Below are 14537 nucleotides of genomic sequence, written 5' to 3'. Positions count from 1 at the left end.
TGTTTTCTGTGTTTTGTGACAACTTTGTCAAGCACTTTATTATTAAGCAACAAAAACATAAAGTTCCTCATTTCTGAAAAAGCTAAAATTCCTTTCAATTGTTACCTTCTTCTTATTTAGAATACTGTATTGTCACTTTGATTAACAGGTAGTCAATTTACTGTTTCTCAGGCACACCTTATCCTGTCTTAATAAATGATCTAAAGTACTCTAACTCTTTTGATTTCGCTTTTCCACAATCACATCTTACATTCAGAAAAATAAAATTTTCAGGATTTTCTTTACACATAAAACTTCTTTGAAATTCCCCTAAGGCCCCTGGAAATTCATGAAGATTTGTTCTTTTGCCTTATAAAAGAGGTGATGCCCCAAATAACTGTTTTCTTGACATGTTTTATATTTCTAGATTAGCTCACCTCTAGTGTAAGCACTGATCAAAAGAGTGGTCAAATTAAAGGGTAAATTTTATAGATAAAATATTATTCACATATACGTTTTGGAGATTGTACACATTAAAAATGAATTGGAAGGCCCTGGAGATTTGTCAGTGCTCTCATTGTCCATAATATCTTCTTACTCCCAGGAAAAACATTGATCAAATTCTTACAAAAAATTATGTACTGCATTCAATAGAGAATTTTACTGTCTTCAGCTTTGACATTGTTAGTTACCACAATATATTAACGGTAATCATTTAGTCTCATTGACAGATGATTCCTGTTACCTTCTAATGCTTGTCAAAAGGCTCACAGGTTAAAATTTTCATCTTCTACAAAGGAAAATCTCAGAATTTCATAGAAAGGACCATACCATGTACTCTTAATTGTTGATAGTTCAATGAAGAGGCTCACGAGTAACAACGTCGGAGCATAAAGATGACATTGCTTGCACAATTGTCAGATATATTTGGGAATGACTTGGGATTTTCAGGACTCTTCTTAGTTCAGAAGGAGATGACTTTGTGAAAGAAGGCTGATGACCCAAGATGCAGTAGAACAAGAAATAAATACATAAAACTGAATGGGGGCTTCCCTGGTGGTGCAGTGGTTAAGAATCCGCCTGCCAATGCAGGGGACACGGGTTTGAGCCCTGGTCCGGGAAGATCCCGCATGCAGCTAAGCCCGTGCTCCACAACTACTGAGCCTGTGCTCCAGAGCCAGCAAGCCACAACTGCTGAAGCCTGAGTGCCTAGAGCCCATGCTCTGCAACAAGAGAAGCCACCGCAATGAGAAGCCCGTTGCGCACCGCAACGAAGAGTAGCCCCCACTCGCCGCAACTAGAGAAAGCCTGTGCGCAGCCAAAAATAAATAAACAAATAAATAAATAACTGAATAAATTGATAAGGAAAATTTAATTATAGTTATTTGGTTTGGAATACTGATGGCATTTATTTGTGAACTGTTTATTTTCTGATGCTTGATGAAGAAGTCCTCTACTTGGTAATTTATCTCTAACTCTCAACATCAAATGTAACTCTCAACAACAAATGAAACATTTTAAAAAATGGCTCCTAACTCTTAGTGTCTCCTTCAGAATTTAGAACCAAATATCTTTAAGGAGTCTCCAAAGTTACTTGCATAGGGTTAAAAAGAAGCTGTCTTCCTTTCACCAGGTATCAAATTCTTATTTTAAAAATTATGTATTGCACCCCAACAGAGAAGATTTTGACATTGTCATAAAAGGTTACACCTGGGAGTCATATTTGAAAATAAATGACATTTAATCAGATAAGGAAATCCCATCATTAACAAGCAAGTGTTGTATTTTATATGTGAAATGCCTACAAATCCCACCTAAAAAAACTAGCCTGGTACCTGTTTTATGGTTAAAGCCTCACAGGTCAAAAGCAACATCACTTACTGGCTGGCCAGGAACCTCAGCATATTGGGGACTTGAAGTGAAAAGGAGTTCACCAGAATCTATAAGAAATGAGATGAAATACTGGTGGATAGATTTTCTTGGGCTTGGTTTCCTAATCTTGGGATAGAAAAAAATAATAGATCCTTTTAAATTATTGAATCTTATACTTCTTAATGACAATACTCAGCAGAATTTAATTCTTTGGGCTCTACAGTTGCTCAGTACTGAATGCTCAAGGAGGCATCCCCAGACGGTTAATAACTTTTGCTGAACTGTGTAAACAATCACTCCAAAGCATAATGAAACCAGCCTTTTGTGTGTGTGATCAAAAATAAATCTCTAGAGGGGCTTCCCTGGTGGCGCAGTGGTTAAGAATCCACCTGCCAATGCAGGAGACACGGGTTCGAGCCCTGGTCCAGGAAGATCCCACATGCTGTGGAGCAACTAAGCCCGTGCGCCACAACTACTGAGCCTGCGCTCTAGAGCCTTCGAGCCACAACTACTGAAGCCTGAGTGCCTAGAGCCCCTGCTCCGCAACAAGAGAAGCCACCGCAATGAGAAGCCCACGCACCGCAACGAAGACCCAACACAGCCAAAAATTTTTTTAATTTAAACAAACAAATAAATAAATCTCTAAAGATTATTTACCATCAAAGAATGGACTGTTAAGCAAAATTATTTAAAACTTGTAAATAAGGCAAAAGGTGGATGACAGGACATTTCAATATCATACCAGAGTATTGTTTAACAGACTAAACCAAGGATTATTTAATTATCTAAAGGAATGTATCTATGTTTGGCTTGGCTATTTTCTATTAATTAAACACCCAGTCTCCATGACACACATGTTAACCAGTAGAGAGGAAATTTAAGAAAACTTCTGGTGAATTTACCAGTGACCGTGAACTCGGAAGGAAAAAAGAATCTTTTATTAAGCATCACCTAAGTGTCAAAAACTATACATTACTCATTTAGTCATAAAAACAACCTTGAGTGATAGATCTTATTATCCTCATTTTACAAGTAAGAAAGCTGAAGTTCAACAGGTGAAACGATTTGCCACATTATTTAGCTAGTAAATGGTGGATCCAGGTGTCAAACCCCGAATGTTCTTTCAAAGCCTACGCTTTTTTTTACTACATATTCTACCCCCGTAGTAAAAACTTTTTACTAATGACCACAAAGTTATACCTGCCACTTCTGCAAACCGAAAATGATATCTAAATGTCACCCCCCAAAAATATGCTAGTTAGAAAGGCAGAATTTCATAATGGGAAATGTAAGTGTATGTTCTGCGCGCATAGAGTAAAAGATCTGTGAGTCATCTCCTGCAACCCACTAAGTGTTCAGTTGAAGATTGCTCTTTATCATCTAGCTAGATGGCAATTAGAAGCGTGTGAGACAAAGTATCCCTCAGGAAAAACTGGCTAAAGAATAAATCATTTAAAGTGCTTTACAGACATTACCTAATACATTTTCACACATCCCTGTGAGCTACACAGTGTTATACAAAAAGTGATCCTAATTTGTTTACGATCGTTCAAAGGTGACAGAGTATAAAGTGGAAGGCCAAGATGCTGCTAACAGCATTAGACTTACCTGAGGCCTTGGGCAGTTTTGGCCATTTCAGCTGAAACACCACTAAGTCAATTAACCTCTATTGTTTTCCTTAACCTGTTTAACGAAAATGTCAGTACCATTTGGGCCAGAGGGCTGTGTGAAACCAGACAGGTCATTTAGAATTTTTTTCTCCCCTTCAAGTTGCCCCACTCTGATCTGATCAATGGTTAACATCCTTCACCTTAGAAACAATGGGAGATATTCATATTTGCCTTCCCTAAGGGATTTTTTAAAAGCTGTGAACTGTGAATTTCCAGCTAATTTGAAACAACTATTCTACAGAAAGGAAAATTTGTTTCACCCGTTGAGGAAGACCCAGGGCAAAATAATTGCTACACTATTATCCCTTCCCCCCCTTTATTTGTTAACTGTTGACAGGAAATGTTGATTTCACCTGAAAAAAACCTGTGTAATTTGGGAATAAAGTGGAAGATGCATTTTTCTGTCCTGGAGAAAGGGTACTGAGGGTGGCAGGGTGGGGCAGAATTTCACATGTGAAAATTTAATATGTATTAGATTGTCTGGGCTTTAATTTTTAAACATATTTTGATGTAAACAAGAAGAAACTGAAGAACTGTTAGGATAATCTTTCCCAAGCTTACCCCCACTCCAGTCTTTCCCATGTCAGTAAGCAGTCCCTGAAGCCACCAGTTGCTCAAGCCAGAAACAGAAGTCACCCTTGATTCTTCTTCTCCCTTATCTTCCCACATGCAACTCCATCAGCATATTCTGTCCATTTTATTACTAAAACCTGTCTCTAATCTGTCCACTTTTCTTTCCATCTCTTCTGCTTTCACCTTTGTCCAAACAGTAAAGTGAATGAGGGTAGGGAGTAAAGAGCTTTCTCAAAAGTACAGATACTTGGGAAAAACTACAATTGGTAGCAGAAGGAAAGGAGATAGAAGAGAAGCTGAAAAGGTGGGAGAAGCAGAATACAATTGGGATAAGCAGAGAATTTAGACAGAAAGGACGGGAGACCTAAGGTTGACTCCCAAATGTTTCCCAATCTGAAGACAAGAAGGACAGGTGTGAACAGACTGTGAATTCAGGATGTGTTTCTTATACTGAAGACTATAATATCATGTATAAACTTTTACTTTATACAACTTCCAAATGATTACTGAGATTTCTGTATCATGTTTTAAAGTGAAATCTTCCAGATTAAAAAAAAAAAAAACTAAACTAAAAACTAAAAGCATATAATAAAATAACTGAGTAATACTTTATAATTTCTTACTCTTTTGTATCAGTTTTTTTGACATTTGAGTACATACAAATCAGATATTTGGCTTTTGTTTTGTTTTGTTTTGGGTATACTTGATCAAAAAATCCAAAGGCCAATATTCAAATTCATGGTGATAAAAACAAGTTTTTTCAGTCTTGTAGAGGAAATTGTTCACTTCATACAGATATAAAATGAACATGTGTCAAAGCTTTTATTTAATTCATTAATTAATGAGGGAACCAGAAAGGTATTACAACTGGTTCAAAGGAGAATTCAAAGAATCACATATATATGGGCATTGGGACTGGTGAAATAAATTTGCTTAACAAATGTAAAACTTCAAAACTGCTCAGTATCCATAGAGCAAAAATCAACTGAATCCCAATGAGATACAATTTGCATTTCTACGGACAAGAATCATTTGCATTACTATAAGTATTATATAACTTACAGCAATGTAAAATAACTCAAAGACAATAAAAGATTCAGAGACCCGATAGAATCGGATAATCTGGACAATGCCCAGTTTCCCACTGAAGACAACCATGATATCTTGGTCTATTTCTAAGTCTTTCACAAGTTTTCCCTACAAATAATATAAAAAGTATTAATTCCCTGTGCCCCAATGCATAAAATCTGGAGGGAGAGGAATGAAGAAGAGGAAGATAAACATAATAACTGAGTAGATTACAAGGCACAGTGGGCTATGTCCCAAAAGAACTGATAGTTTCCCAATACACACAATATGCACAAGGAAGGAAGATATCTGTTCTGATTGGGTGCTGCCTTGTGCTGAAGGCATACTTAGCATAGACAGAAACAAAGTACTGTGACAAATCAGAGGAGGGAAAGAGTTACATTCCCACAAGGAGCCATGGGGCTTAGTTCATGGAAGAGGCAAAATGTAGCAGGTCTTTAAAGGAGAAAGTTTTTCTGATGGTGGTAACCATTTCACAAAGTATAGGTATATGTGAAAAATCATCACGTTGTACACTATAAACAATTTATTTGTCAATTATACCTTATTAAGGCTGGAGGGGGAAAAAAAAGAATAAAGATTTTAAATAAGCAGCATATGAGGTACAGGGGGGAAAGTATTCAAGGTAAGGGAATAGTAAGAAAAAAGCAACAGATCTATAATGTTCCTGGCTTGTACTCTAGCATGGTTGGATAAAATGAGAACTAAAGAGAAGAAATGGAGATTTAGGCCAAATCACAGACAACCTTACACGTATTAAGAGGCTGGGAATTCATTTTGTTGCAATAGAGAACCACCAAAGTTTTCAAGCAGGGAAATGACAAGATCAAACATAAGCCTTAGACAAATAATTCTAGAGGCAATTGGTTAAAAAGGGATTGAAAAAGTGAGAAATTAAAGGTAAGGAGGCCAGTAGAAAGTGTTGCAATGATCAGGTTGGAGCCTAAACCAGAGCATTCTGGGCAGAAGGAAAGAGTTTTGAGGAAAGAGTTAACGAACAGAATACAGTTATTCACTAAGTGATTCTAGGCTTTTGACTGTGCACTCATACCAGTTAAAAATTAGAGCATATTTATTTAGTTATAAAATATGCACTGCTCTACCAATGAACTAATCCATGTAATCTGAAACAGTCATACGTATTCACAAATTTTTTTTCTCTCCAAGAGAGAGAGGTTTAAATCATGTTCACATGCTTAATTTATAAATGGCTTGTTAATTTTGATGGCTTCATATCTGTCGTAACTCTCATCTCAAAGCACCATACACTTACAAGCAAGATCCGTGGTTTATGAGTGGATGTAAATTCTTATTTCAAATAATCTTGATAATTTCATAATTTTTCCTGATTACAGATTTAAGTTGTTCATATATGTATATGTCAGGTGTGATATTTATATGTTATATACTCTGTATATAATCTGTGTCAGGTATATATTATGATATACACACATATTTCTTTTTTTTAACCATGTAATGCAGCTGATGAAGAGTTTATATTAGGAGAAGATTCCATGCTGTATATTCTTCTTGTTTGATAGTGCTTATATGGTTAGAATCATCTTCAATTCACATTCCCATGGGGATTTTTAAAGCCACTTTCCATTTTGTGAGTTGAAGTAAGAGTAGATAATACAATCTGTGAATCCATTTGATAGGCTCATAGGCACAGTATGCTGAGAGTCAACAAATAAGGGAGCTCTTGTCCATCTCTCTCCCCCATGTGTGAATTCCCACCCTCCCCTCAGAATTCCTCTTCAAGTGCACTTGACATGACTCTACAAATAGACCAACTCAGAGTACCAGGGGAAGTCCTTATATTAAATATTAATGAAGCCTTATTTTATTGTATCTAGGAATGCTGAAATAACTTGCTGGGCTCACGATGGATCTGCTCCTGCTTAGCCATGCCATGTCAGCAAACCAAAACTTAGAAAACTTTCATATCTCTATAAATGCTCTGCTTGAGCAGAAATGCAGTATATCCAGTCAGCCAACCCCCAAACAGCAAGCCAACTCTACGCTCTATCCTTATTTCCTTGTTTCTTCTCATCCCAAACAAGGTTGACTATGTGGCCCCAGCCAACCAGATATTTTCTATTTTTCTCTTCCTTGTTCTTTATTCTTTACCCTATAAAAGCTTCCACCCCATTTTACTGTTCTCTGAAAGGAGACTATCCACTTCATGAAGTGTTAACTAAAGTTTGTATCACCTAAAATGTCTTCTTTAATCATTTTTTAACAGGAATTAACTATAAATAGAAGCTTTGGTAATTTGTTCTCACTATCCACTGGCTTACCTTATGAACACAGCTCCCCACTGAAACCCATACTTTAGATATGGCAGAGGAGAAAGAAGATGAGTCAGAGTAGCAGAAATGACTTGAAGGATAGTGGTGGCAAGGAATGAAATGGTAAACATAACAAGATGAATGGTTTTGGAAGGAAAATAAAACTGGTTTCCAACACACTGAGTGTGAGGTACCATGAGACACTCAATGAAGCAGTTTCTGAGGTACGTGAAAGAGGTCTGGAGCACACAAGAGGAATCCAGGTTACATGCATGGATTCAGTGTGATAGCTGTAGTGTAGGTTTCCCAAGAAGAAAAGGAGGCAAACACTTTCATATAAGGGTTTGAAAAAAAGCAAGCGGACTCTTCTTGGAGATGCATGGGAAAGAAAAAAAGAGAGCCAGAGGGTGTAGCGGTATGGAAGTCAAAAGAGAAGATTTTAAGAAAGCAAATATTTCAACAATGCTGCACAGTCAAGAAGGATAAAGCTAAGATAAAGACATTGGATATGGTAATTTAGGATGTGGTTGACATTTGAAACAGTGGTTTAGGTAATGGAATAGGAGCAGAAGTCAGTTTTCAAGTATTTAAAGAACCAATAAGTAATGAAAAAAACAAAAAAAATCGGAACAGTAACCATAGACTGTTCCTCCAAGAAGTCTGATAGTTAAAGGAGAAGACAGATTGTATGGTGAATTAAGGAAGGTGCTTTAAATAGGAAGCATTTGAGCTTCCTGTTGGGCAAACAGTGAAGAGGGAGAAATTGAAGGTAGAAATAAAGAAGGGAAACTTATGATACCAGGTTCTCAAATGAAATTTTATTGACACAATCAAGGACACAGATGAAAGAGACAGCTTTGGGAAAGAAGTGGAAGAATTTTTCAAGTCAGAAAGGAACTATAGTTAATTATACCGTATTGCTTATTCAAAAGCTGCTAAGAGAGTAGATTTTTAAAGTTCTCATCATAAGAAAAAAAATTCGGTAACTAGGTATGTATGCATGGTGACCAATGTTAACTAATTACTGTGATGATCGTTTTGCAATATATACAAATATCAAATCACATTGTACACCTGAAATTAATGTAATATTATATGTCAATTATACCCAAATTTTAAAATCCCATCAGTATAAACAGTAATGAAATGGACACAGTGGAGCAGGAACAGTTTATACCAAAAGATTCTCACCTCAAAACTGCGCTCCTCCTATTGTGCTGGCTGGTCCTTTTCAGTCCTTTTTCCTGTCTTCTTTATCCCCATGACCTCCTGTGGTAAAATAGGAAATAGATGTTTGGTTAAAAAAGAAAAAGAAGAAGGGAAGGAATAAAGTGTAGTCAGGTTTTTTTTGTTTGTTTGTTTTGTTTTAAGTAATGCATGGTTGAAAGAGTTCCTATCAAATGGTTTCTCTTTTTATCAGATTATTAGGGTTGACGTAACCTGCTGAGCATTAGTTAACATTCTGGATGGTTTAGGGATAGACAAATAAATGTGGAGCCACTAACTAGTTTTTAGCATCATCATATTTGAGTTTAAGAAAGTTCCGTCTGGTTAGAGAATGGCAGGGAGCTGTAAGATTGAATTTTTGAGCCAAACATGAGGAAGATGAGTTTAAGGGATAAAAAAATTCAGGCAAGAAATCATGCCTTCACCAAGGCAACAACAAGGGAATGGAGAGGAGGCAACATATTTGAGAGTTATTTAGAAGGGAGAATGGAAGTGGAGCAAGTGAAGGCTGAAAAGACAACACTATTCTTTCTAGAACTTGTCAGAGAAGGAAAGAGATGGAGAGGTAAACACAGAGAAACACAGTCCATGGATGAGCTTCACTAACAAGATAAAATTATTGGTGGAAGGGAAACATCCAAGAAAAAGGGAAAGTTTAAAGAAGACACAGAGAGAGGATGATTGACATAGGGATAACTGATGGAGTCATCAACACCCCCAAGAAAGGGGGACAGAAAGAGATTCAGAGCAGAGGAGAGGGATTAGCTTTAAACTAGTGGGAAGGAAGGAGGTCCACAAGCTATTTACAACATTTCAGAAAGCCTTCTGGAAATTGCAATTAAATAAAATGTCAAGTTTCTTTACTTTTGGCAGGCATTAAATCAACCCTGCAGGCTAACATTGGTTATCGTATACTGATCAGAAATTCTAATTTGCTGTTGATGACATCATAGAAATTTCTAGGATGTGATTGGTAGACCATATACTGTTAGCAGAGTTATTTATCTGTTTTTTACAATATCAGATTTAATTCTTCCAGCATGTGGAACCTTGGATCAGAAGAATGACAGCCAAAATTAAGCGACCATTTCCAGGGAACAGTGCCTAGTGTTTGTACACTTATTTAGCTTTATTGCTTATTAGCATTACTTCCATGACAGTGATGTATGTGATTTCATTTAAGTGACAAAATCTTTCAAGATATGGAGTCCATGGATAAAAACATAATAAAAAGAGTCCCTGGATGAAAAGAATTGGGATGACAAGATCTGTACAGTCCCTTCATATCTAACATTCCATCATTTTAAGAGGGGCCTATAAACACAAGTTCAGGAATGGCTAAATGGGAAAGTTGCAAAGAACACCTGAAAACACCCTAATCAATAACTCACTCTAAACAAGGCAAGTAGAAAGGGAAGCACTGTAATAACCATTCCCACCTGGAAGGCAGCAAAGGCGAAACCAAAAGGAGAAAACAAAACATGGGGGAATAACAAGCTCTTAACCAAGGCAAAGGAGTGCTCCCTGTTTTGATAACCACGCAACATTAACCAACTTCGGGAACAGGAATGACTATCCTGAGACGCTTTTTCATGTTTGGCCCATCCTAGCCAACCCTTGTGTAAATAAAAATCAAGAGTGGGGCTCTTTTCTCACCAACACCTACACTAAGCTAAGCTTCTACTCTGTACTCTTTGTACCTTCTACTCTGTACTTTGGTAGAGTTTCACCCACTGGAACTGGGCAAACCGAGGACTTTTTTCAAGTTGCAAGAGAAATGGGCTTCAAAGCAACGAGTTAAGAGCTAAGACTGGTCTTACCCGTGGGTTGGGTGCTAAGGCTACCAGCAGTCTCTACACCTGGCAAGCATCGGGGGGCAGCCAGACTGACCAGATAGCCTGACGATAAGCTCCGGTGACACTGCGGTGGCCTTCGCATCCTGCTGGGCAGGTTCGGGGAGTAGAAAGCTCACGAAAAGGTGTGTTGCGGAAGGAGGGAGTGGAGTGAAGTGTACTTTTCTTCCGGAACAGTACTTCTAATTGCTCCCACCTGGGCTCAGGTAGCGGCCAGTAAGCTAATTGAAGCCCCAGGCTCGCGCTCGGGTCGGGGTGGAACCCTGCTCTCCTCTCCTCACATCCCCCTGTCTCTGCCGCCACCGCCGCCGCCCGTGACCCGGTGACCCCGGAGGGCCGTCTGGGGCCCCTGACCCCGGAGCACCGGGCATCCGGACCCCCCTCGCAGGCGCAGCCGCTATTAAGACAGGAGGCTAAAGGGGAGGAGGAGGAAGGGGAGGAGACAGGCGTCCAGGGCGCCTGGGGAAACGGCACGGCGGAGCAGCGGCGGCGGGGCTGGGGGGAGGCCGCTGAGGCGGTCGCGGCCGAGGAGGGGCAGGCAGAGGCCGGGGGCACCGCGGGGTCAGGCTCCCCGGCGGGCGGCGCGGGTGGCGGCCGCGGGGGCTGGCGGCGGCTCCTCGCCTGCCTGCGGCGGCGGCAGCTCCAGTGCTGCCCCTGTGCGGCGCCCCTTCCCCGCTCCGCCGCGCGCTGTTGTCATGGAGGAACCAAGATGGCGGCTCTGGCCTACAACCTGGGCAAGCGGGAGATCAACCACTACTTCAGCGTGAGGAGCGCCAAGGTGCTGGCGCTGGTGGCCGTGCTGCTGCTCGCACTGTGCCACCTCGCCTCCCGCCGCTACCGAGGTGAGCGGGCCCTCCCCCTGCCCGGGCCGGCTGGGGGAGGAGGCGACGCGGAGGCTGGAGGCAGCCCCCCTCGCCCGACACACGCCCACGCTCACGCGGCCGCCCGCCGGCGCGCCTAGCCCGCGGGGTAGGAGGTGCCCCCAGGTGGCCCGGGCGGCGGGCTAGGCGCCCCCGACCGACCGAGCGGACCCCAGTACAGGCGGCCACGGGTCGAGAGGCCATGGTCCTGCGCCCCCCGAGCAGCCTGCGCTGGGGTCGGGGACGCTTACCCGGGCTTGGCCCAGGGGCTGCCGGGGTCCCGGCTCCTGCGCGGGCTGCGCCGGGGGAGACGCGCCAGGCCCGGGGCTCGCGTGCAGGAGGCGTGCAGGCGGCTCTCAGGGGCCAGCCCCGGGCGCGTGAAGGCCAAGGCCGCCCTGCAAGGGGGCACCTCCGCCCCAAGTAGGGTCGCCCATTCTGCGCCCTAGGAGTTCAGCTCTTTAGCTTTTGTTTTATCCGGCCTCTGCCTTGGAACAGCGGGGCCAAGCTGTTTGACAGCGGCATGGGCCGCCCCATTTTCCTTTACCGCCGGGGTGACAGCTGGCAAAAGATGCTCTTGGTCAAATGGAGGAGGTGTCACCCAGGCTTTGTGATTCAGAAACGTTTAAAGCGTTCTGGTTGCACACTTTTTACAAAGTAAAGCCACTGGGGCAGATATTTGAAAAGAAGTTACAGGTTGACAGGAGTTGAGTTGGGCAATGAAAACAAGTTGGAAGCAGTTTGAGAGGAGGTCTTCGCTGTGGATTTTGAGATTGGTGTAAAGACGAAAAGAAATATGACCTCCTTGTTTCAGAAAGAATTATTCTTCAGTCATCAAGGGGCATTTACTTGTTTGATTTTTTTCATTTTCTCTGTAAAAATGCTACTAGGTTAGAGGTTGACAGGCTGAGGGAAATTAATAACGAAAGGATCTTTTATTTGTGGCTCTTAGTGTTATCGAAGCCATTATCTGGACAGCTCTTGGTGATTGTGAGATTAATTGGTCAAGATGTAATGTGTAATAGGTGCGCATTTAACGCATTTCCCGTTTAACTTCACACCTACTTTGGCAAAATATCCAGTAAAGGGGGCGCTGGAATCTGAACTCTCTTCTCATTTTAGGGAATCTTTCAAAGTGAAGGACATTTTGATCAATTCTGCTGTTTTGTTTCTGCAATGCTTGAGAATTAAAATTCTTATACTCTAGTACTGTACTGGATGAATAGCCCTTTATAGAAATACACTAAATCGATTGAAAAAGATAAATTATTTATACCCTTTTGGCCTTTCTCCTCCAGCCTCCTATAGATCACCGCCACATGACCTGGCAAGACTTTGTTTCATCTTCAGTTGCTGTAACAGAAGTCCAACACTTCCATATACAAAATAAAGCTAGCAATTTGATGCATTAATTTGTGGTAATTTTAAAGAAAATTTTCTGACTGCTATCATTTTATGCTATTTTGGTATAAGACGACAGTAATCTAACTCAATTTTATGTATGTGATAGTGGAGATAAATTTTATAACTGTGATGCTATGGTCCTAAATGTAAACATCTAGTGCCCCTCAGCTCCCTTTTTAAAACTGTGCTTTTATCTTTTGATAAGCTTGGACCCTAATTATCGTATTTATATATTTCATCCTTTCAAGTTCTCTCATCAGCAGGGAAAATAGAATGTCAGATGGAACCTTATGAGTCAGTGTAGCAATCTGGGATTGTTTATAAAGCCTCCTCCAGAAGCTAGTCATCAGCTTTCATAGGTGCTTTAGTGTCTTGAGTGTGAAGCAGTACACCTGGTGTGTGTACATGCCCATACTGAATGTCAAGAACTTGAGCCAGAGACTGTTTGGGAAAAATAACGATCTTACCAGGAACTTTTTAGCCAACCTCATGCTTTGGCAGTGTGAAACTGAGTCAGATGCAGTGCCTTTCACACAAGGATAACCATATGCTTGAATCACAGTATCATAAATCTTTAGAATAAGAAAGGACCTTATATTAGATATAGAGGTTTAGGCTATATATTAAAATCTTCAATGCATGCTTATGAGTTTGCCTCAGGCAAGGTAGAGTGAATGCAGTTGGAATATACATATTCAGTATCTCTTGCTTTACAAACTACAGAAAGTAAAACATTACACACTGCAGGAAGTAAGGCTTGGCAAAACTACATGCTATCATTGAGCACTTATTATATGCCAGGTGCTCTTCTACTACAGGTTTTACATCTTTTAACTCATTTTGTCTTTACAACCAGTCTATGAGGTAGATACAATTACCAGATTTCATCCTCCCCTCTGCTTTCCCCCACCATTTTTAATATCTCTGTAATCAAGATGAGTTTTTAAAACTTTGATTGCATGTCAAAGTTTAATTGATAACATTTTTTCCTACTGTTCTATAAAATAATGGTGTATTTTATAATCAGTGGTCTTAGATTAAGTGAATTACAGTATTATTTACATTTTAAAAATGAGGCGTGAGAGGTTAAGTTGCCTAAAGATACAGTTAGTCTAACTGAGCTAGGATTTAAAACCCAGTTAGTCTGCGTCATGCCATTATGTTATATTCTGCCTTTCTCAGAGCCTCTTAGACAGTGGTGATGTATAAAAGGTGGAGTGAGAAAGCATTTTCCAGTGGGACATGGGTTAAACCATTTAAAAATACCAATTCAGCTTTAGAGTGCCAGCCAAGAGTTTTCTTATTCTTTTTCCAGTAAATGGTGATTTTCTAAAAGTTGCGTGTGTAAAGCTTACTTTTTATTACCTATGTTTATCTTTTTTCCTTCTTCCTAAACTCCGGGCTCACAGTCCAAATATGCTTTGCCCTTTTGCATATCTCACAGATATCTGATTTTCTGTGCCTGCAATGACCTGTCTCTCTCCTTGAAAGAAAGTACAAATTTTTCTTTCAAGGCCTGGTTCGGATGTCACCAGCACAGAAGTAGGAATTAGGAATTCAGTGTTTCTACAGTAACTAGTACATACTTATCATTTTGTATTATAATAATTTGTATCTGACAGCCCCACACAAACTTTGAGCTTCCAAGGGTATTTCATTCATCTTTTAAATCATCAGAGCTTAACACACAGTAGGAACTCCATAAACAATTATTGAATAAAT

The 14537-nt window shown here is 40.3% G+C and overlaps 1 protein-coding gene and 1 long non-coding RNA gene across 3 annotated transcripts in view; one reads left to right on the top strand and one right to left on the bottom strand.

Moving 5' to 3' along the window:
* LOC309631808 overlaps positions 1–10748 on the bottom strand; it is an 85304-nt gene extending 74556 nt beyond the window's left edge. Inside the window, exon 1 of the long non-coding RNA XR_014246567.1 lies at positions 8666–10748. This is a non-coding gene — a long non-coding RNA (uncharacterized lncRNA). The remainder of the gene's footprint in view (positions 1–8665) is intronic.
* Positions 10749–10801: 53 nt separating this feature from the next.
* The window catches only part of CASD1 (CAS1 domain containing 1), a 68273-nt gene continuing 64537 nt past the window's right edge, over positions 10802–14537 (top strand). The window contains exon 1 of one of the 2 annotated variants that reach the window (XM_082398322.1): positions 10802–11396. In XM_082398322.1, the coding sequence (XP_082254448.1) occupies positions 11264–11396 (133 nt within the window). In that variant the 5' untranslated portion in view covers positions 10802–11263. The remainder of the gene's footprint in view (positions 11397–14537) is intronic. The other variant, XM_082398323.1, reaches the window with a different exon arrangement.

This window comes from Balaenoptera borealis (assembly GCF_965194805.1).
Source record: "Balaenoptera borealis genome assembly, chromosome: 7".
NCBI lineage: Eukaryota > Metazoa > Chordata > Mammalia > Artiodactyla > Balaenopteridae > Balaenoptera > Balaenoptera borealis.
This window is presented reverse-complemented; position numbering and strand designations above follow the sequence as displayed.